Consider the following 21,744-nt stretch of genomic DNA (forward strand, 5'->3'; position numbering starts at 1 on the left):
TTCGCAAATAGTTAAGGATGTGGGTTGTTCTAGTTTTAGGGAAATGCGAAGTTTAGCTCAAGATAGGAAAGAGTGGAGGTACGTGTCCAACCAGTCTTAGGACTGATGACCTTATGATGATGATGATGAATGTTAGAAACTATTAGCAATTAAACATTTACGTAGTGAACGTTATATCTAAATATATTTCAAGTCCTGTCTAAACTTAAATACTTTTCGTCATCATTATCATCATCATCACGCGGTCGTTAGTCCTAAGACTGGTTGGACACGCATATCCACTTTTTAATCTTCGCATTTCCCTGAAACTAGAATATTCCCACGTCCTTAATTATTTGTGATTAGTAATCTAATCTAGGTCTACCTCTAGTCCTTTTAACTCCTGTTTTGGCTTCTAATATGTCTCCGACTGGTCCTTCACGCCTACGAAAGTGTTCTACCAACCTATTTTTTATCGACTTCCATAGAGTCCTCTGTTCTCCTATTCTTTCTAATACCTCTTCTTTCTAACCTTCTCTATTCACGGTATCCTCATCATTAGCCTGTAACTCCACATTTCGAACGTTTCTAACCTTTCTTTTCCCCCGCGCCCACCGTCCATGTTTCGCTCCCGTACAGTACCGCGTTCCAGACTTCTTTTTATTGAAGGCAACTCGACCCTGCTCTATATCCTCTGGTTTAAACAAACATACGTCAAATATTCTTGAATGCAGAATTGAAAAATTCAATTTGAACTTTGCTTTCGGGCTATTTTCTTTTAAAAATTGACCACTAACAAGAAACTTGTTTCTATTTATTTGCTTGTACTGATTGAAGTAGACAGCTCTGGGGATTACAACCCATACCCTAAGGACACTTCGCTATTTATGAAAAGAGTTCGATATTTACAGTAACAAAATTACAGTTTGTAGCCGCGTTTTTAATTCTTCTTTAAAGGAATGTCTAATACTAAACACATAGATATGCATTTGACAACCAATAGGAGCATGGGCGAAAATAGGTAGGGGTAATGGGGAGGATTGCCTCCTGGCAACGTTATTGCCCCCCCCCCCCGAAAAAGGCTGTGACGAGTCAAGAAAAGTTTAAAAATATAGAAATCAGAAAAAATCTGCCCACTTCCCTAGGAAAAATTTCTCGCTACGCTCATGAATACGAGTATGGGAGTCTTATTATTATTTATAATAAAGTAATATGAAAAAATAACACCTGGGTTCGATTCTTGACCAATGTATCGCCTTTTTTACACTTTATATTAAATAAGTTGTTGAACATAAAGGCTGATGGACTTAACAATTCAGCTTTTCAAAAAAATTTGTCTTAATACGTAAATATGAGTAGAAAGAATATTTTCTTTCAAACATTCCGTTAAAATTAAACTACAAAGTGAGTGTTATTCAGACAATGAGCTAAACCATTGCTAACGTTTCTGTTTGAGATACCGACATTCTCCATTTTTAATGGACCTAGCAGTACACTTTTAATTTCTACTTTTACGATTTCCTTGTTAGAAACGGAATATATAAAAGTGAGTTTATGGAGGATTTAACTTGATTGAACAATTAAGTACGAAATAAAAGACGTGACGTCACCGGCGTCAACCCGAATTATTTCAGTCAGTGGATAGTGTAATTAACTACAAAAGCGACAGTTGTAATCTGATTACCATTTTCTACATTTTCCGTTAAATTTATAAAGAGCTTTAAAATGCACAAGTATGAAGCATTTCACGTGGTGAATAATTATACAGTGGATTCCGGGTATAACGACGACGAAGGGGCCATTGTAATTTCGTCGTTATATCCGGAAGTCGATACAGGTGAAGGTAAAGAGATACAGAGACGAACGTACATTTTCCACAATATGTCAATTTTGAAATGATTTCCGCCTTCTTTTAACAGTAAATGTACATCTAGGATTAATACTTATTCAAAAGTTTACCTACCTACCTTATTAACATCTATAAACAAACGGTAAATGTCACCAGATTTACTGAGCATATGTGTGGATGTAAACAAAAGATAAGAGCAACCAACTCCCGTTGTTATATCAGCATGGGATTATATGTTACAAATGATTCATTAAAAACAGTCGCAACACCAAAACTCGGCGTTATATCCGAAGTTTCTATAGCTACATGAATTTTGTGCTAAAGTATGCTTTAAATTCACGGGATTTAATGTCGCTATATCAAAATGGTGACTATAATGAAGGTCGTAATATATGAAATCCACTGTACCTAAAGTACGGTCCAAAGTACAATTGAGATAGTTGTTAATTTAGTTCAAAGGGCGTAAACGAATTCAGGACATTCTAATTAAACACTTTAGTAGTATTTCATAACAAGAAGCATTATGCATGTAATAATATGAGAATTCCAATTTGAGTTTGGAATTTTTCACAATTGGTGGACGCGCATGGCACTAAAGTACTTCTTAGAGACCGTTTTTTTAAGGTAATGCTTAAAATGTGTCACATGGAAATGACTGAATTATGAAAAACTGACGCTATTTTGATTCGGGTCCACATAAATTGTTAGAGTTGCTTCATAACGTTTCACTAGTACGAGTTGCAAGCATCTTCAGACGTTCTTCTGTCTCTGATGCTGGATGAGAAGATGGAAGAATCGTGAAAGCCAAAGCGATAAGTAATCCCAACTTCTGTAATAAGTGCTTGTTACTTAAACATTAGCGAACTTGTACTAAATTTTACATTTGAAAAATGAGATTTATCCACACATATAGTTGGGACGTTTAAGATTGGCATAGTCCGCAATAAAACTGTCGTTTTTACTTTCTTCTTTCGACTTACTAACTAGACTAGAGCTGTTGCTGACAGGAACTCGTAAACATAGAAGAGAGATGTTAGGTAGGAATTGCAGCAGACACTAATCAAGAGAAAGAAATAACATTACACCAATTAATGTGTAACAGAGCGAGATACGGACAAGCAGAATTTGAACATGTTGCCAGCATCGAACTTTAAAGAAAGTTCAACATTCTCAGGAGGCTTGTTTAAAGTTACAACTTCAAACAGGCAGTTATAAAGCCGATCCTGACCTTTTGCGTACCTAAGCAACCTGTAACAGCTACACCGCTTACTATTATTCGGTTATCCCTTTTCACTTTGTCTGTACTACTCATGAAGCATTGCCTAATTTAACAAGGGCTTGTTCAAAAAGCAAATGACTACAATCCGAAGTAAAAACAAGAAGGAAGATACGTCCATCCTAACTTTGCCAATTTTGACCATCCCAAGTATATTAGAAAAAGAACGTAAAACAGATCTTAGCAATGAAAATTTTCCATTCCAGTTTAGGACGGGAAGGTAATAGGTACAATAAGAACATGACAATTTTGATAAAATTTTATCAGAAATAGAAAACTAATAAAGATTGGAATATGAAAGCAAATACTACATAGACCGATCAGTCTATAGTATTTGATGGAAGTCATCCAATTTTGGCCGTAGCTGTTTTACAATGTAATATAGGTATAGATGAGTCCTGGCGGGGATATTTCTATTTTGCAATAAAGCTCAGTTGTAGCAGAACATCCGCTTTATATACAATAAAAGACTACCACCCTAAATTCGTTTTCAGACATTAACTCTCAGAACAAGTTGGTGTATGAACAGGTAAAATGCACCTAATACAGAACATGTGTATAAAAGACATTTATAGTTCCATTTTTATTTTCAAAAAATGGATATATTGCTGCATATAGCTATAATTAAACGGTTAATACGTTCACGGTTTATAGGTAATGCCTTTTGGTTTTAATAACTACCGCAATATTATTCTGTAATAGCTGTATAAAATGGAACTGAAAACATAAATTAGCTCAGTTACTAGCCCATAAACTGTGGCGTTTGTGTACTAAATTATCCACCATAATTCCAATGTATCCCACGAGGTCTACTCGGCGTTTTGATCACTTTCCCTTTATTCATCAATCTTTTGTAAAAGTATGGAACTTATTCAGTTTTCGGCTACCGAATGGCACCAAATCCTTTGCTTAACTGCTAACGTAAAATCCTAATCACGTCTATAGTATAATGAAATAGAGAAATTTTCTCTAAAAACGCGTTTTTGTGCAGTCTTCTTTTTTTTCTTAGATTACCTACTTAAGTTCGTGATATTGCAAGTGGAAAAACAACAGCGATTTAAAATTAAAAAAAATCTTTCTCCTTCGATAGGGTCAATTGCCTGCAATATGCTGTAAAAGGTTGATGAATGCCTTTAAAAGTGAATAACGATTTTCGTAGCTGAAAAATGAAATACGATATTCTAGATTCAGGAAAAATAAGGTCATATTTCTGACGCTACATATACTACATTCACAATATTTGCCCAAAGCTAACATGCTTATTGAGAACTTTGACATTCATATTAACATTTAACTACATCCAGTATTTCTGGGAAAATCATGTGCATTAAAAAAATCTGTTTGTTTTAGGTTTTTCTTTATGAAAATTTATTAAAACTGTAACTTTCAAAGTTGGTAAATTTTTTAGTTGCCAGTAAAACTCTTGAGTTAACATTTACCTGAAAAATACGTACCCCGGTTTAAATACGTAGTAAATGCAGGTTAAAAAAGGCTGGATTTAGGAATTTGCATAGTAAATCCTATTTGCAGATAGTTGTAAGTAAATAGGAGTATGCTGACAAAAACATATTAAAACAAATTTTTGCTCGCACCATGGTAAGGGTTGGGTTGATCGATTGCGCGCAACGCAGGCGCAAGACCAAGAATAGACAGGCCAGAGCGCGAGATCTAAGTGTGCGGTGGTCCATCTCTTCCTCTGTTTTGCACCGCTTCCTTGATACCCGTGTTTACGAAATTTACGTATGTTATTNAATTTCAGAACAATGATGACATAAGGGGGTTTTAAAATAACCGATAACTGCCAGGAATTCAATAAAGTTTAAAGTTTTGTAATATAATTTCATGGTTGAAGCTTTACAACTATATATATATATGTATACACGCTTCTCATCCATAACGACCGAAAGGTCGTGAAATAAAAATGTCTGTTATTAAGCTTTTCAGATTTTTTATCATTCGCAAGACTTGTAACCTACTTTTTTCGCTGCGAATCCGTTTTTCATTAACCAAGTGTAAATTTTGACGCCAAACAATAAAGTCGATAAGTGTTCAAAGCCGGATAGTTCGGATTAAAAATTGATCTTTGTTTTTCCTTTCTGAACTTGATATGACAGAGATTCAATGTTATTGTATTTCGTTTTACGTAGATGCTGTATGTGGTATCGTAAGAAAATCTTTGTAATAAAATACGGATACAGCAGATGTTTTCCTTTATTACAGAAATATTTTTTTCAAGATAAAATCAAGATCGTTTGTATTTTTGTCATCCCTACCCATATTTTAATCTGTATATATAAAGGAAAGTCGTGTTAGTTACACTATAAATCAAGAACGGCTGAACTGATTTGGCTAAAAATTGGTCGGGAGGTAGCTTTGCAGTTGCAATGTTTAAATGGAACATACATTACTTGTCGTCAGATTTACTTGAAACTTCGTCTTAATGGTCTCTCATTTAATTTGTGAAAGACTTATCTCGACATTTTAAAAGATTCAACCTCCAAAAAAGGTAAAAAGGTGTCGTAATTTTTGTTTGGGACATACTTTATTAGTGGTTCAATCTAGGTACTTGAAACTTGGTATATATGCTGTTTGATATTATTAATCACATTAAAAGAGGTTGCAACGTTTCCATGGGGTATATTTTATTTGTACTCGGATTTACTCGAAAGTTGCTCGTTATTGAAATTAAGCAAATACGTATTTTGACAATTTTTAAAAATCAACCCTTAAGGATGAAATGTTTTTGCTACGTTTGTATTTGAAATGTAAGATGGCGACATTACATAAAATTAAAACGTTGTACGGATGAATTGGAGAAACAATATAAATTTCTGCGAGCGAAGCCGCGGGGAAAAGCTAGTGTTATTATAAAACAATTGTTGCAAGATGCATGTTGTTCTTTTACGCTATGTTGTGGACATTAACTTATATTTTAATTAAATTAAACATAGGCCTCGTTAATTGTGGTATTGTTCGATTGGAAGGACCTGCATACATATAGACGTTATGCTTGCGATACCTANCCTGGGTTCGATTCTTGACCAATGTATCGCCTTTTTTACACTTTATATTAAATAAGTTGTTGAACATAAAGGCTGATGGACTTAACAATTCAGCTTTTCAAAAAAATTTGTCTTAATACGTAAATATGAGTAGAAAGAATATTTTCTTTCAAACATTCCGTTAAAATTAAACTACAAAGTGAGTGTTATTCAGACAATGAGCTAAACCATTGCTAACGTTTCTGTTTGAGATACCGACATTCTCCATTTTTAATGGACCTAGCAGTACACTTTTAATTTCTACTTTTACGATTTCCTTGTTAGAAACGGAATATATAAAAGTGAGTTTATGGAGGATTTAACTTGATTGAACAATTAAGTACGAAATAAAAGACGTGACGTCACCGGCGTCAACCCGAATTATTTCAGTCAGTGGATAGTGTAATTAACTACAAAAGCGACAGTTGTAATCTGATTACCATTTTCTACATTTTCCGTTAAATTTATAAAGAGCTTTAAAATGCACAAGTATGAAGCATTTCACGTGGTGAATAATTATACAGTGGATTCCGGGTATAACGACGACGAAGGGGCCATTGTAATTTCGTCGTTATATCCGGAAGTCGATACAGGTGAAGGTAAAGAGATACAGAGACGAACGTACATTTTCCACAATATGTCAATTTTGAAATGATTTCCGCCTTCTTTTAACAGTAAATGTACATCTAGGATTAATACTTATTCAAAAGTTTACCTACCTACCTTATTAACATCTATAAACAAACGGTAAATGTCACCAGATTTACTGAGCATATGTGTGGATGTAAACAAAAGATAAGAGCAACCAACTCCCGTTGTTATATCAGCATGGGATTATATGTTACAAATGATTCATTAAAAACAGTCGCAACACCAAAACTCGGCGTTATATCCGAAGTTTCTATAGCTACATGAATTTTGTGCTAAAGTATGCTTTAAATTCACGGGATTTAATGTCGCTATATCAAAATGGTGACTATAATGAAGGTCGTAATATATGAAATCCACTGTACCTAAAGTACGGTCCAAAGTACAATTGAGATAGTTGTTAATTTAGTTCAAAGGGCGTAAACGAATTCAGGACATTCTAATTAAACACTTTAGTAGTATTTCATAACAAGAAGCATTATGCATGTAATAATATGAGAATTCCAATTTGAGTTTGGAATTTTTCACAATTGGTGGACGCGCATGGCACTAAAGTACTTCTTAGAGACCGTTTTTTTAAGGTAATGCTTAAAATGTGTCACATGGAAATGACTGAATTATGAAAAACTGACGCTATTTTGATTCGGGTCCACATAAATTGTTAGAGTTGCTTCATAACGTTTCACTAGTACGAGTTGCAAGCATCTTCAGACGTTCTTCTGTCTCTGATGCTGGATGAGAAGATGGAAGAATCGTGAAAGCCAAAGCGATAAGTAATCCCAACTTCTGTAATAAGTGCTTGTTACTTAAACATTAGCGAACTTGTACTAAATTTTACATTTGAAAAATGAGATTTATCCACACATATAGTTGGGACGTTTAAGATTGGCATAGTCCGCAATAAAACTGTCGTTTTTACTTTCTTCTTTCGACTTACTAACTAGACTAGAGCTGTTGCTGACAGGAACTCGTAAACATAGAAGAGAGATGTTAGGTAGGAATTGCAGCAGACACTAATCAAGAGAAAGAAATAACATTACACCAATTAATGTGTAACAGAGCGAGATACGGACAAGCAGAATTTGAACATGTTGCCAGCATCGAACTTTAAAGAAAGTTCAACATTCTCAGGAGGCTTGTTTAAAGTTACAACTTCAAACAGGCAGTTATAAAGCCGATCCTGACCTTTTGCGTACCTAAGCAACCTGTAACAGCTACACCGCTTACTATTATTCGGTTATCCCTTTTCACTTTGTCTGTACTACTCATGAAGCATTGCCTAATTTAACAAGGGCTTGTTCAAAAAGCAAATGACTACAATCCGAAGTAAAAACAAGAAGGAAGATACGTCCATCCTAACTTTGCCAATTTTGACCATCCCAAGTATATTAGAAAAAGAACGTAAAACAGATCTTAGCAATGAAAATTTTCCATTCCAGTTTAGGACGGGAAGGTAATAGGTACAATAAGAACATGACAATTTTGATAAAATTTTATCAGAAATAGAAAACTAATAAAGATTGGAATATGAAAGCAAATACTACATAGACCGATCAGTCTATAGTATTTGATGGAAGTCATCCAATTTTGGCCGTAGCTGTTTTACAATGTAATATAGGTATAGATGAGTCCTGGCGGGGATATTTCTATTTTGCAATAAAGCTCAGTTGTAGCAGAACATCCGCTTTATATACAATAAAAGACTACCACCCTAAATTCGTTTTCAGACATTAACTCTCAGAACAAGTTGGTGTATGAACAGGTAAAATGCACCTAATACAGAACATGTGTATAAAAGACATTTATAGTTCCATTTTTATTTTCAAAAAATGGATATATTGCTGCATATAGCTATAATTAAACGGTTAATACGTTCACGGTTTATAGGTAATGCCTTTTGGTTTTAATAACTACCGCAATATTATTCTGTAATAGCTGTATAAAATGGAACTGAAAACATAAATTAGCTCAGTTACTAGCCCATAAACTGTGGCGTTTGTGTACTAAATTATCCACCATAATTCCAATGTATCCCACGAGGTCTACTCGGCGTTTTGATCACTTTCCCTTTATTCATCAATCTTTTGTAAAAGTATGGAACTTATTCAGTTTTCGGCTACCGAATGGCACCAAATCCTTTGCTTAACTGCTAACGTAAAATCCTAATCACGTCTATAGTATAATGAAATAGAGAAATTTTCTCTAAAAACGCGTTTTTGTGCAGTCTTCTTTTTTTTCTTAGATTACCTACTTAAGTTCGTGATATTGCAAGTGGAAAAACAACAGCGATTTAAAATTAAAAAAAATCTTTCTCCTTCGATAGGGTCAATTGCCTGCAATATGCTGTAAAAGGTTGATGAATGCCTTTAAAAGTGAATAACGATTTTCGTAGCTGAAAAATGAAATACGATATTCTAGATTCAGGAAAAATAAGGTCATATTTCTGACGCTACATATACTACATTCACAATATTTGCCCAAAGCTAACATGCTTATTGAGAACTTTGACATTCATATTAACATTTAACTACATCCAGTATTTCTGGGAAAATCATGTGCATTAAAAAAATCTGTTTGTTTTAGGTTTTTCTTTATGAAAATTTATTAAAACTGTAACTTTCAAAGTTGGTAAATTTTTTAGTTGCCAGTAAAACTCTTGAGTTAACATTTACCTGAAAAATACGTACCCCGGTTTAAATACGTAGTAAATGCAGGTTAAAAAAGGCTGGATTTAGGAATTTGCATAGTAAATCCTATTTGCAGATAGTTGTAAGTAAATAGGAGTATGCTGACAAAAACATATTAAAACAAATTTTTGCTCGCACCATGGTAAGGGTTGGGTTGATCGATTGCGCGCAACGCAGGCGCAAGACCAAGAATAGACAGGCCAGAGCGCGAGATCTAAGTGTGCGGTGGTCCATCTCTTCCTCTGTTTTGCACCGCTTCCTTGATACCCGTGTTTACGAAATTTACGTATGTTATTCTTTGATAATTCGGATTTGTTGCAAAAGTCCTGATTTTCCAGCTTTCAGTTCCAGTTGGTTATACTTTACGCGAAGGGATGGTCTTTTTATTCAAAATAATGTAAAAAAAGTTTAGTTTTAACAATAAATATAATGTGATTCTATATTTTATTGGATAAAAATTGAATAATAATGGGGTGAGTAGATACTTCTGTTAATTAGTATAGGAGCGATCATTTGTAATTAAAAGAAATCGGAGACTATTACAAAAAAGTTTTTATCTTTCGGTATTACGAGTAGACAGGTTAAAAAAAGTTCAATTGTATTGTACCCGCACGGTACGACAGGGAAAAGTTTCAACTTAATTTTCGAGCGACTAAATGGTAAAGACAGGGACACAACAATTCTCGACCCGTTCAACGCAAAAAACTTTTTAATTGTGTTAGGAGCATCACGAGGATTATTTCTCAGAAATCTTTTTAATTAAGTTCCTTAAGTACATCACAAAGTCAAAAACCGGAATCAGTGGAAAATTTTAATTAAAAAATGTGCAAACATGTAATTTAATATGCTAAAATACAATGTTCGATTCAGAAATGATTCTTTTAATTGTGCTCAAGAATCATAAGGAAATTGTTATCCTTAGCAAGATAACAGTGTAATGTACTTAGATTTTATTAAATTAAAATGAAACAATTTCATTAAAATTATATTACCTACACCAATATAATTTTTCTACTGAACTATGAAGCACAACGTTTTGAGTCAAATAAATTTACAATGACAATAAAATGTAATAATAGTTTGAACTAGAGTTAGATTCTCTCAAATATTAAAATGTTTACCACCTTCAAATAAATAAATAAATACATAGCTGTCTATTAAAAATAATTTCTTTGTTTCAGGTTTTATGAGAAGAATTCAACTTCGAGAACAACTTCAACCAGAATCATCGTAATACTCATAACAAGAAATAACTGAGCAAGAATAATAAATAATAGCAATAATAAGGAAACCAATATACAATTAATAATATTACGTTATAAAACAAACTAAGATGACGTCAGAACTGGTCAATACTTCTAACAACATTAAACAGAGGCCATTGCAATACAAATGGGAATTGATGTCGAACGTTTTCATAACAAATCAAAATTTCGATGCATTTAAACTACTTACATAGTAACTAATAAATCTTATGCCAAATTACATTCGAAAGTATGTTAATCACCAAGTGCTTGACGAGGCACGTGAGCCACTTCTTAATTCTTCTTTCGTTTATCAAACACGTTCAGCTTTTGGGTTTGACCTTCGGTCAAAATTCGGAAGTATTACCGAAAGAACCTGAGGACGGTCTCGTTACGTTGTCCGTACAAGAAATGAGACAGAGACCGAAAGGAAAATTGTACTTCGCCATAGCTGCACCAGCTGGCAGTCAGACATACACTCGTGCATTCAACAAAACATTGTTTAATATTACACAAAATTACATATTAAAAAAAGTGAATAAAGAACGGTACAACATCACCCTGGACACACTGACGATAGACTTGCCCGATAATGGAACGTTTAGTGCAAAATTGTTACAAAAAGTTTGCGATCTATTCGACGGTAAACACGTGGTGGCGGTTTTAGTAATAGGGGATTCACCTGCGGCCTTCATGGTGTCTTATGCAGCCAAACACGCGGCGGTCCCGGTGCTTTGGGCCAGAGAACACAGCAGGATGCTAACTGAATTCGGGAACTCGGTGAGTAATTGAAATGTTAATTGCAAAACTAATCTGGCATTAAGGAAATAAGCAGAAAATACGTACAGAGTACAGCGTTTGAATCTGATAATTACACCCTTTAATAGAACAATTAACACTCAGGAATTCCCTAAACTATTGTGTTTTGAAGGCAATCTTTTATTCTGTTCGATGTTAATTTAAATATGTTGTATATGTCACCCGTTGTAAGGGAAAATATCCAACATTTTATAACGACGCTCTGCTACCATACCCCCACTTATTGTTAATAAATTAAACACTGAACAGAGTACTTAGTCTTCTCTGTACTACCTACCTGTGTACAACTATTAATAATAAACAGTTCTGTACACTTGATTTAATATACTTTCTTATTATCATTCCCAAATCCTAACAAAATACACGATTGCACAAAAAGCTGCCAGATAGTTAGTGGTACAATAAATTTTATTTTTAACGAAATAAATCAATCTAATACATCAGTTTATTAGAACATTGATTATATCATTTCTTCCTTCTTGCTACTATATACTAAACAAGCAATTCTTTGGTGGGTACTTCTTTAGGATAAAAATTGGGATTTCTTGTATCTTAACAGAGGGGTAATTTACAAGAAATGTTTATACTTTTTCCCAAATTATTCTTCTAACGCCATAGGTCTAATCCATTAGCCGCAGAAGCATCTGACATTGCAAAGCAAACAATTCACATTCATTTTTATATCTCGCTTATGTCTAAAGGCTTGTTTGTGCTTGAAATGTGAGCTGCGAGTGGAGCAGCACTGAAAGCAATGATAACTTTTTTCAAGCGCTCGTGTGTTTATATTTAAGCTCTGAATAAAGACAAGGTCATTACATTTTGAGATATGAAGGTGAATTTGTACAACTAATGAAGGATTTTGAAGACAAAATATCGTTTCCATCATTAGGAGTTCTTAAATACTACCTCCTGATAGAAGAAGAAAGATAAGAAAAACTTTATAATTTTGTACCTGACTTTCATAGGTGGCAACCCTTTTTATACCTAGTGATAAAGGTAGCTACAATTTCAAGATCATGTAAAATTCATCAAAGCAACCCTGTTGAAACTCAAAGATCTCTGCAATGAGAATAATAGTACGTTGTGTTATTTAAGGGAACAATGGATTTGAGTACAACATGCGACCGAGTATCCATAACAAATTGGTTTTGTTACTCTGTGTATAAAACGTGTGTAACAATGGGCCTGTGCATAGTTACATCAGTTCCACAGTGGATTTCTATAGACACGAAGTTTCTATATCAAAAGAATGTTTATATTGCACTCACCACTAATGCTAATTGAAATCTCAACACAACGCATTCTGCAACAACATAATTTCACGTCATTGTAAAGACAAAGCAATTATTGTAAAGCGTTATACCAAAAAGTGAATGGGAATTAAGGAGGAAATGAATGTACAGGGTGCTCCGTCAGTCAATTCTAAAAATCAAATCGAAACAAAAGGTTAGAAGCGTTCGAAATGATGCGAATAACGTTGTTTTGAATTAAAAAACACTTCAATAAATAAAAACACGATGGTTCTTAACAAATCTATTAGTCTATTACAGCTCGTTCGGAAGAGATGATTTTCCTGTGAAGGTGGTCGATGAACTATCGTGTTTTTATTTATTGAAGTGTTTTTTAATTCAAAACATTGATTAACTTCCAAAGTTGCTAAATAGATCCGGCTCGAAGGACCAAACGTGGACAGAAAAGGTTAGAAATGAGGAGATACTAGAAAGAATAGGAGTACAGGGACCACTAAGGGAACAATACACCATTTTGGGCGTGAAGGGTTAATTAGAGACTTATTAGAAGCAGAAACAGGAGTTAAGAAGACTTAAAAGGCCTAGATTAGATTACTGTTAAGATTTGCTCACGATAGGAAAGAGTGGAAGTGCGTGTCCATCCAGTCTTAAGACTGACGGCTCTATGTTGATGATGATGATATTGATGATATAATTCCTGTTTTCTTATCATAATCATCATCATCATCATCAACGAATTAAATTCACAATCGTTTTATTTGCTATTAAAACTTTTATTAAGGACAAAAGCAAAAAAGGACTAAGAAAATGAATTTAAATAGCGAAAAATGTCCTTAATAAAATTGTAACGATTTGCAATGGAAATTTGAGCATTCCATCCATGCCAAATCTGTGGCCCAACGACGTGTTTTATGGACACATTTATGCCACCGCAAACATTAGATGTACGTTTTCATATACGCACTGGAATTTTACCGTTAGTGCTTTATTTGTCGCGCGTAATAAAAACGATTCGAACCACCTATACGAACACATGGATATATATATAAAAACACATTNTATTTTAGTCCATGTCCCTTGAAGGTTTTAATTTACATATATATATATATATATATGTATACACGCTTCTCATCCATAACGACCGAAAGGTCGTGAAATAAAAATGTCTGTTATTAAGCTTTTCAGATTTTTTATCATTCGCAAGACTTGTAACCTACTTTTTTCGCTGCGAATCCGTTTTTCATTAACCAAGTGTAAATTTTGACGCCAAACAATAAAGTCGATAAGTGTTCAAAGCCGGATAGTTCGGATTAAAAATTGATCTTTGTTTTTCCTTTCTGAAGTTGATATGACAGAGATTCAATGTTATTGTATTTCGTTTTACGTAGATGCTGTATGTGGTATCGTAAGAAAATCTTTGTAATAAAATACGGATACAGCAGATGTTTTCCTTTATTACAGAAATATTTTTTTCAAGATAAAATCAAGATCGTTTGTATTTTTGTCATCCCTACCCATATTTTAATCTGTATATATAAAGGAAAGTCGTGTTAGTTACACTATAAATCAAGAACGGCTGAACTGATTTGGCTAAAAATTGGTCGGGAGGTAGCTTTGCAGTTGCAATGTTTAAATGGAACATACATTACTTGTCGTCAGATTTACTTGAAACTTCGTCTTAATGGTCTCTCATTTAATTTGTGAAAGACTTATCTCGACATTTTAAAAGATTCAACCTCCAAAAAAGGTAAAAAGGTGTCGTAATTTTTGTTTGGGACATACTTTATTAGTGGTTCAATCTAGGTACTTGAAACTTGGTATATATGCTGTTTGATATTATTAATCACATTAAAAGAGGTTGCAACGTTTCCATGGGGTATATTTTATTTGTACTCGGATTTACTCGAAAGTTGCTCGTTATTGAAATTAAGCAAATACGTATTTTGACAATTTTTAAAAATCAACCCTTAAGGATGAAATGTTTTTGCTACGTTTGTATTTGAAATGTAAGATGGCGACATTACATAAAATTAAAACGTTGTACGGATGAATTGGAGAAACAATATAAATTTCTGCGAGCGAAGCCGCGGGGAAAAGCTAGTGTTATTATAAAACAATTGTTGCAAGATGCATGTTGTTCTTTTACGCTATGTTGTGGACATTAACTTATATTTTAATTAAATTAAACATAGGCCTCGTTAATTGTGGTATTGTTCGATTGGTAGGACCTGCATACATATAGACGTTATGCTTGCGATACCTATTTAAGCAATATTCCATCAGGGTTGTACACGATAGGGCTAATAAACAATAGTACGTTTATAATACATATGTACAATCACATGAAGGTGTATCCAGTCAGTGGAGAGATATGTATGGGGTGTGGAATTAATTGTACGTTAACAAAGCATTTCTACGATTAAGTTGAAATAGTTCCATTTATAGCTGCAAAACATAAAATCGTTACAATAAATAAAAAAGGTTTAACATCTTGTTCTTGTCATGCGATGTGACATATCACAACTTGTGTCTCGTGTGGCATTATCCAATATGAAAAAAATACTCACTATGAAACAGAATTGTCCGATTTCCACTTTAGCTAACTACTCGTTGACTACTTTTCAAAGTAAATTCGATAAAGTCAGTTTTAAAAGGCTTTTATTTGTTATGATATTTTAATAGTTATAATATTATAATCATCATATTTTCATCATCCTCATTAGGTCGTCAGTCCTAAGACTGGTTGGACACGCACATCCACTCCTTCCTTTCCTGTGCTAATCTTCGAATTTCCCTAAAACTAGAACATCCCACATCCTATCTACTATTAGTAATCTAATTTAAATCTATCTCTACTCCTTTTAATTTCTGTTTCTGACCAGACCTTCACGTCTGGGAAGGTCTCCTACCAACCTGTCTCGCCTATTTTTTTGTTAACTTCTCTAGAGTCCTCTGTTCTCCTATTCTTTCTAATACCTCATTTCTAACCTTTTCTATCCACGGTATCCTCATCATTTGCCTATAGCACCACATTTAGAACGCTTCTAACCCTTTTTTTTTTTTCATGTTTCGCACCCGTACAACGCCGCGCTCGAAACATACACTTATTGAACAATCATTTTCGAATTTATAAATTAACTGCTGTTAGGTGTGAAGTATACTCTATCTACAACTACTGTTCAATAATTATCAAGTAGGTATATATATTATTGTGATTATAAAAATGATGGAAGTATCTTTGAAGTTATAAAAAGGTTATCTGTCTCTCAATCTTTTTGTTTGCGCTATAATTGCTTTTCTTCAAGTAATGTCAGTGCAATGCACTAGCTTAGTTGAAAAGAAAATTGAATTAGAGTTCTTAGACCCAAGTGGAAATCTTTCAAATGAACGACCTACTTTGCTGTCAAGATAAATTCAAGATAATACACAACCACCAAACAAATTACTTTATACTCACCGTAGATCTCCTTAAATCTATCTAGAGTTCACAAAGTTTAGTGCCATTTGCACAACAGATGGTATATACATTACAAGTGAAATAAATAATTATTAAAAAAACCGTAACATGTGAATAATATTCCACTAAAAACAAAATTTGTGAACTTTACCAAATATGCACTTTGTCCTTGAGTTGGCGCACCAATACCAAAAAAATCAATTTTTAATGCATTCTGATATCCTCAATATTATTGATCAAATTAGAATTTTTTACATTTTTGCTGGTACATATTAATTTCAAGACTTTACATCAATAAAGACAAAGTACACGCTCTCTTATCGTTAGACAGAAATGCACAGGATACAATTTTACGATAACTACTTATATGCATTAAATTCTACGTAGCAGATAAAGTATAAGTTCATTAATTATGTATTCCAAACAATATCTTTCAAAGCGGCATTAAAAAAGTTCAACTCTTGCCAAGAAAGGACACTAATACTTGGTATTCTTCACCAAAATCAATTCAAATTCAGATTTAGTTGGCACTAACTTTATTCGACGTTGTGACAAAGTTGTCATAATGAAAATCTTTTTCGAGCTTTTCTAACTACAAATTTTCAACGCGGAACTTAATATGCATATATTTAAAGTAAAAATTGATCTTATTATCTTTCAAACCGTTATTAAGTGTAACAAATGGAGACCAACTGGGAAAAGCATTTCACATTTTTTTTAAATTTTTGTGTGGAATTTTGGATTTCAGTGTTTTAGTAGTTAGGCTAAAATAAACGGTGTTTATATTTTTTTGTGAAATTGGATGCTTTCTATCATTCTGACAGTAGGGCATATCAATTAAAATGTTCTCATTTCCAAGTGCGTGCTTGAAGCGTATTACTACTGATGTTGTAGGTCGGTGTGTGGACATCATCACCACTGAAGTGCCCTGAACGCGGAAAACTGATAAACAAAGTGCATGGATGAGCGTTTACTCTCCAGAGGCTTTCAAATAATTAAAGGAAAAAGGAAAAAAGGAAAATAACACGTCGAAACTCGTTGCGATTTTTTAACAACTTACTAGTTTTTATGCATGGGAGATTATCCAAGCAGTAGCTTTTTCATTATAAACTCGCTGGTAAATTGCAATTACAACTTTTCTTCCTGCCAATCTGCTTAGGTGTAATTTTAATAAATTACTATTGAGCTAATTATACGAAAGTAGACTTTACCTGATGAATCTGGTAAATAGGTATGCAGTTTTATATTTACACATAGATTCATTGAGATGTAATCAAGTACAGTTTTAGACACCGAAGGTATACTTCATTTACTTTCTCTAGCGATGTGCCCCTTCCAATGTTTTGGATGCGCGCTAGCAAAACCGTAGGTAGGGAGAAAAAAGCTCATTATACTCTCGACTCTTGTTCATTAAACATACTTTTTCATACAGTACCTGCCAAAAGTTTTGTTCAGTAGTGCGAGTCGAAAACAAGCGTTAAAGTCTTTAATATGTCTTCAAATATAAATAAACATCTCGTTGATATTTTCAGTAGTAATTGGTACCAATAACAGCACATTTGAGCAATGCAATTGTTGTGGATAAAATGGTCATTTTTTCCGTGTAGTACTGTACGGATTATACGCTCCTCACCGGTTGATAGTTTGGCCGAGAGTTGTCTCCTTCCTTTTCTGGCCTAGTGCTGTTCTTTTCTACTTTGCGCCGATCAAACTGAAGGTCACATCGCTACAGAAAGTAAACGAAGTGTATATGAATTATTTATTCCCCTGTTCAGTAGTAGGGACTCCCCTCTAACGCTGAAGATATGTTGCAGCAGCACCCTCAAAATGCAAATCTCTAGGAAGTTTTATTGTTTTCCCGGTCTTCTCAATTGTCACTGGTTAACTTTGAGCAAGTGAAGATGGTTTATTGCCGAAGAACCTCACTCACATCGTTTGGGATACGATATGGAAGCCAATTTTCTGTTCTTAAATTTTATAGAGCTAACAGTACCTTCTTCTTGCCTATTTTGTCCTGAATCGCTGTCATGAATCCCTCAGCTTCTGAAAATACATTTCCTTTCATTAACCACATATTGGAAGCTTTTTTATCTATATATTCGTGCTGTTGTTGGTTCGAGTATTTTCCATGAAGCACTTTTAATTTCCACATTTCAATTTCGAATTTTTCTTTCATAATTTTGTCCTCAAGATTAAAATCTGCATCATTAACGTATACTGATATAACAGAGGTTGAAATTACGCAGATATGATCGCTATTAATTACCTGTTTGTAATTTTGTAGATTTTTAATATCAATTATTCCTCTTCCCCTAACTGTCTTTTGATTGTAAACCTTTCAACAGTAGAGTGTATGCGATGCATGTTTTATTTGTTACACTTAGTTCTACTTCTATTAAGTGACTAAATCAGTATCAGACCAACGAATTATCTTGAGTTCTTGTTAGATCTCGACGAATTCGGTTTCGTCGATAGCGACCATACGTTTGTTGATCGCTTGTTTATGCGTTCAGTAATACGTTTTCTAATAGCTCTGACAGTTTGACCAACATATAACAGCAGGATTAGGTATTAAAAACTCATTTTTAATGACACACACTTCCTTGTTTTACGATGCAATTATTTACATTAAATTTAAAATGAAATGCATGCACGTCTCTATTTCGTATAAGCATCTAAAGATAGATGTGGACTGTTCAATTAACCTCGAGTGGTGATAAGAGGGAGAGCACCCTTTGCAATTTGCCCCTTGCTTCGTCCTTGATCTGCTCGTACCGTAATTAATTTAGATCTTATCTTGTCGACTTCTCCTTGCTTCCAATATATCTAGCAGATATATCGATAGAAAACAGATTTGTTAAATTGATTTACCGGTTCAATCCGTCTACTTTACCAAAATACAACCAATAAAGGATTGTACGTATGCACGTTCGTAGAATTGCAGGCTTAATCTAAATCTAAAATAGTATTATCTAGGTCTTTATGTGATGAAAGTTAATTTCTGTAACGATTGTAAACTTATTTTGCAAGCATAATTGAAAAGACACAGCTTTGCAATATTGTTTCACCTTGCAGAGTGCTTAAAATTCTGTTTAACAAGTGATAACTTCAATGCTATTTATTATTTCCATTTTGTTGCAATTTAAATAAATACGATTTTAGATTTTGCATTTTCTATTACCTATGTGGTTTGTGACGATATATACAGTTTAATTTGATTATGGTTTTTAGTATCTTCAATTATTCTCTCTTTCAACGTTTTGTGCATTTGCCCTATGTGTTGTGATTTCAAGCATCATTGCAACTTAATCTTAATCCATCTTTCTGTTTTATCTTTTTTGTTTTTAATTTTCATTTACATTGTGGAAAAATGAGAAATATTTTGAATGTGTATTCAGTTGGATGCGTCAACCAGAAATGAGTCTGCATATAAGGATTTCATTTTCGAAGGCACAAGTAAAGCCACATAACAGTGAAATTAATCGCAAAATTAAATTGAATTCGTGTTTGGAGTACGAAAACTTCAAGACGAAGCAAGATACCTTAGGAATTTAAATCGAATTTAATCAGCGATTCCTGAACTGGTTTCGATGACTAATGTCTTCCTTCCTGCACTGATTTCCGACATATCTTCAACTATAATTTCTTTAATTTATTTAACGTTTACCAATACCCTTTGGCCCACTGATTACAGTTTACGATAACCTATAGAAGTGAAATGATAATTTTCAAGTGGCAAACGTATAGCATCTAGATATCCAATTATAACCAAAAATAACTTTAGAAACACAATGGTAGTCGAATCATAAAAAATAAATAGGATAATCATAGAACAATAAATTAATAATAATCGGATAAGATTTTACCTCAACCATGATTTTACGCTGAGAAGTATTGTAACTAATTTGTACCATCAAACGTAAATGTCCTCTGATTTTTTTAAACTTGCATTAATTTTTAATACTGAAATAAAAGACTTATATTAGGAATTCATTTTCGAACTTCGTGAAACTTCNCGTGTCCATCCAGTCTTAAGACTGACGGCTCTATGTTGATGATGATGATATTGATGATATAATTCCTGTTTTCTTATCATAATCATCATCATCATCATCAACGAATTAAATTCACAATCGTTTTATTTGCTATTAAAACTTTTATTAAGGACAAAAGCAAAAAAGGACTAAGAAAATGAATTTAAATAGCGAAAAATGTCCTTAATAAAATTGTAACGATTTGCAATGGAAATTTGAGCATTCCATCCATGCCAAATCTGTGGCCCAACGACGTGTTTTATGGACACATTTATGCCACCGCAAACATTAGATGTACGTTTTCATATACGCACTGGAATTTTACCGTTAGTGCTTTATTTGTCGCGCGTAATAAAAACGATTCGAACCACCTATACGAACACATGGATATATATATAAAAACACATTTACATATATATATATATGTATACACGCTTCTCATCCATAACGACCGAAAGGTCGTGAAATAAAAATGTCTGTTATTAAGCTTTTCAGATTTTTTATCATTCGCAAGACTTGTAACCTACTTTTTTCGCTGCGAATCCGTTTTTCATTAACCAAGTGTAAATTTTGACGCCAAACAATAAAGTCGATAAGTGTTCAAAGCCGGATAGTTCGGATTAAAAATTGATCTTTGTTTTTCCTTTCTGAACTTGATATGACAGAGATTCAATGTTATTGTATTTCGTTTTACGTAGATGCTGTATGTGGTATCGTAAGAAAATCTTTGTAATAAAATACGGATACAGCAGATGTTTTCCTTTATTACAGAAATATTTTTTTCAAGATAAAATCAAGATCGTTTGTATTTTTGTCATCCCTACCCATATTTTAATCTGTATATATAAAGGAAAGTCGTGTTAGTTACACTATAAATCAAGAACGGCTGAACTGATTTGGCTAAAAATTGGTCGGGAGGTAGCTTACAACCAGGAGACGGACATAGGATACTTTTTATCCTGTTCCGCGGGGGGGGGGGCAGGAGTTGCAATGTTTAAATGGAACATACATTACTTGTCGTCAGATTTACTTGAAACTTCGTCTTAATGGTCTCTCATTTAATTTGTGAAAGACTTATCTCGACATTTTAAAAGATTCAACCTCCAAAAAAGGTAAAAAGGTGTCGTAATTTTTGTTTGGGACATACTTTATTAGTGGTTCAATCTAGGTACTTGAAACTTGGTATATATGCTGTTTGATATTATTAATCACATTAAAAGAGGTTGCAACGTTTCCATGGGGTATATTTTATTTGTACTCGGATTTACTCGAAAGTTGCTCGTTATTGAAATTAAGCAAATACGTATTTTGACAATTTTTAAAAATCAACCCTTAAGGATGAAATGTTTTTGCTACGTTTGTATTTGAAATCTAAGATTGCGACATTCCATGAAATTGAAACGTTGTAGGGGTGAATTGGGAGTTAAAAGGTTTTATGGAGAAACAATATTAATTTCTGC

The 21,744-nt window shown here is 33.6% G+C and overlaps 1 protein-coding gene across 1 annotated transcript in view; it reads left to right on the plus strand.

Moving 5' to 3' along the window:
- Positions 1 to 21,744, plus strand: part of LOC108744314 — a 105,063-nt gene that overhangs the window by 40,063 nt on the left and 43,256 nt on the right. The window contains exon 2 of the mRNA XM_018480020.1: positions 10,662 to 11,504. Within this exon, the coding sequence (XP_018335522.1) occupies positions 10,977 to 11,504 (528 nt within the window). The 5' untranslated portion in view covers positions 10,662 to 10,976. The remainder of the gene's footprint in view (positions 1 to 10,661; positions 11,505 to 21,744) is intronic.

The sequence above is a fragment of the Agrilus planipennis genome, unplaced genomic scaffold, assembly GCF_000699045.2.
Source record: "Agrilus planipennis isolate EAB-ADULT unplaced genomic scaffold, Apla_2.0 scaffold17, whole genome shotgun sequence".
NCBI classification, from domain to species: Eukaryota; Metazoa; Arthropoda; class Insecta; order Coleoptera; family Buprestidae; genus Agrilus; species Agrilus planipennis.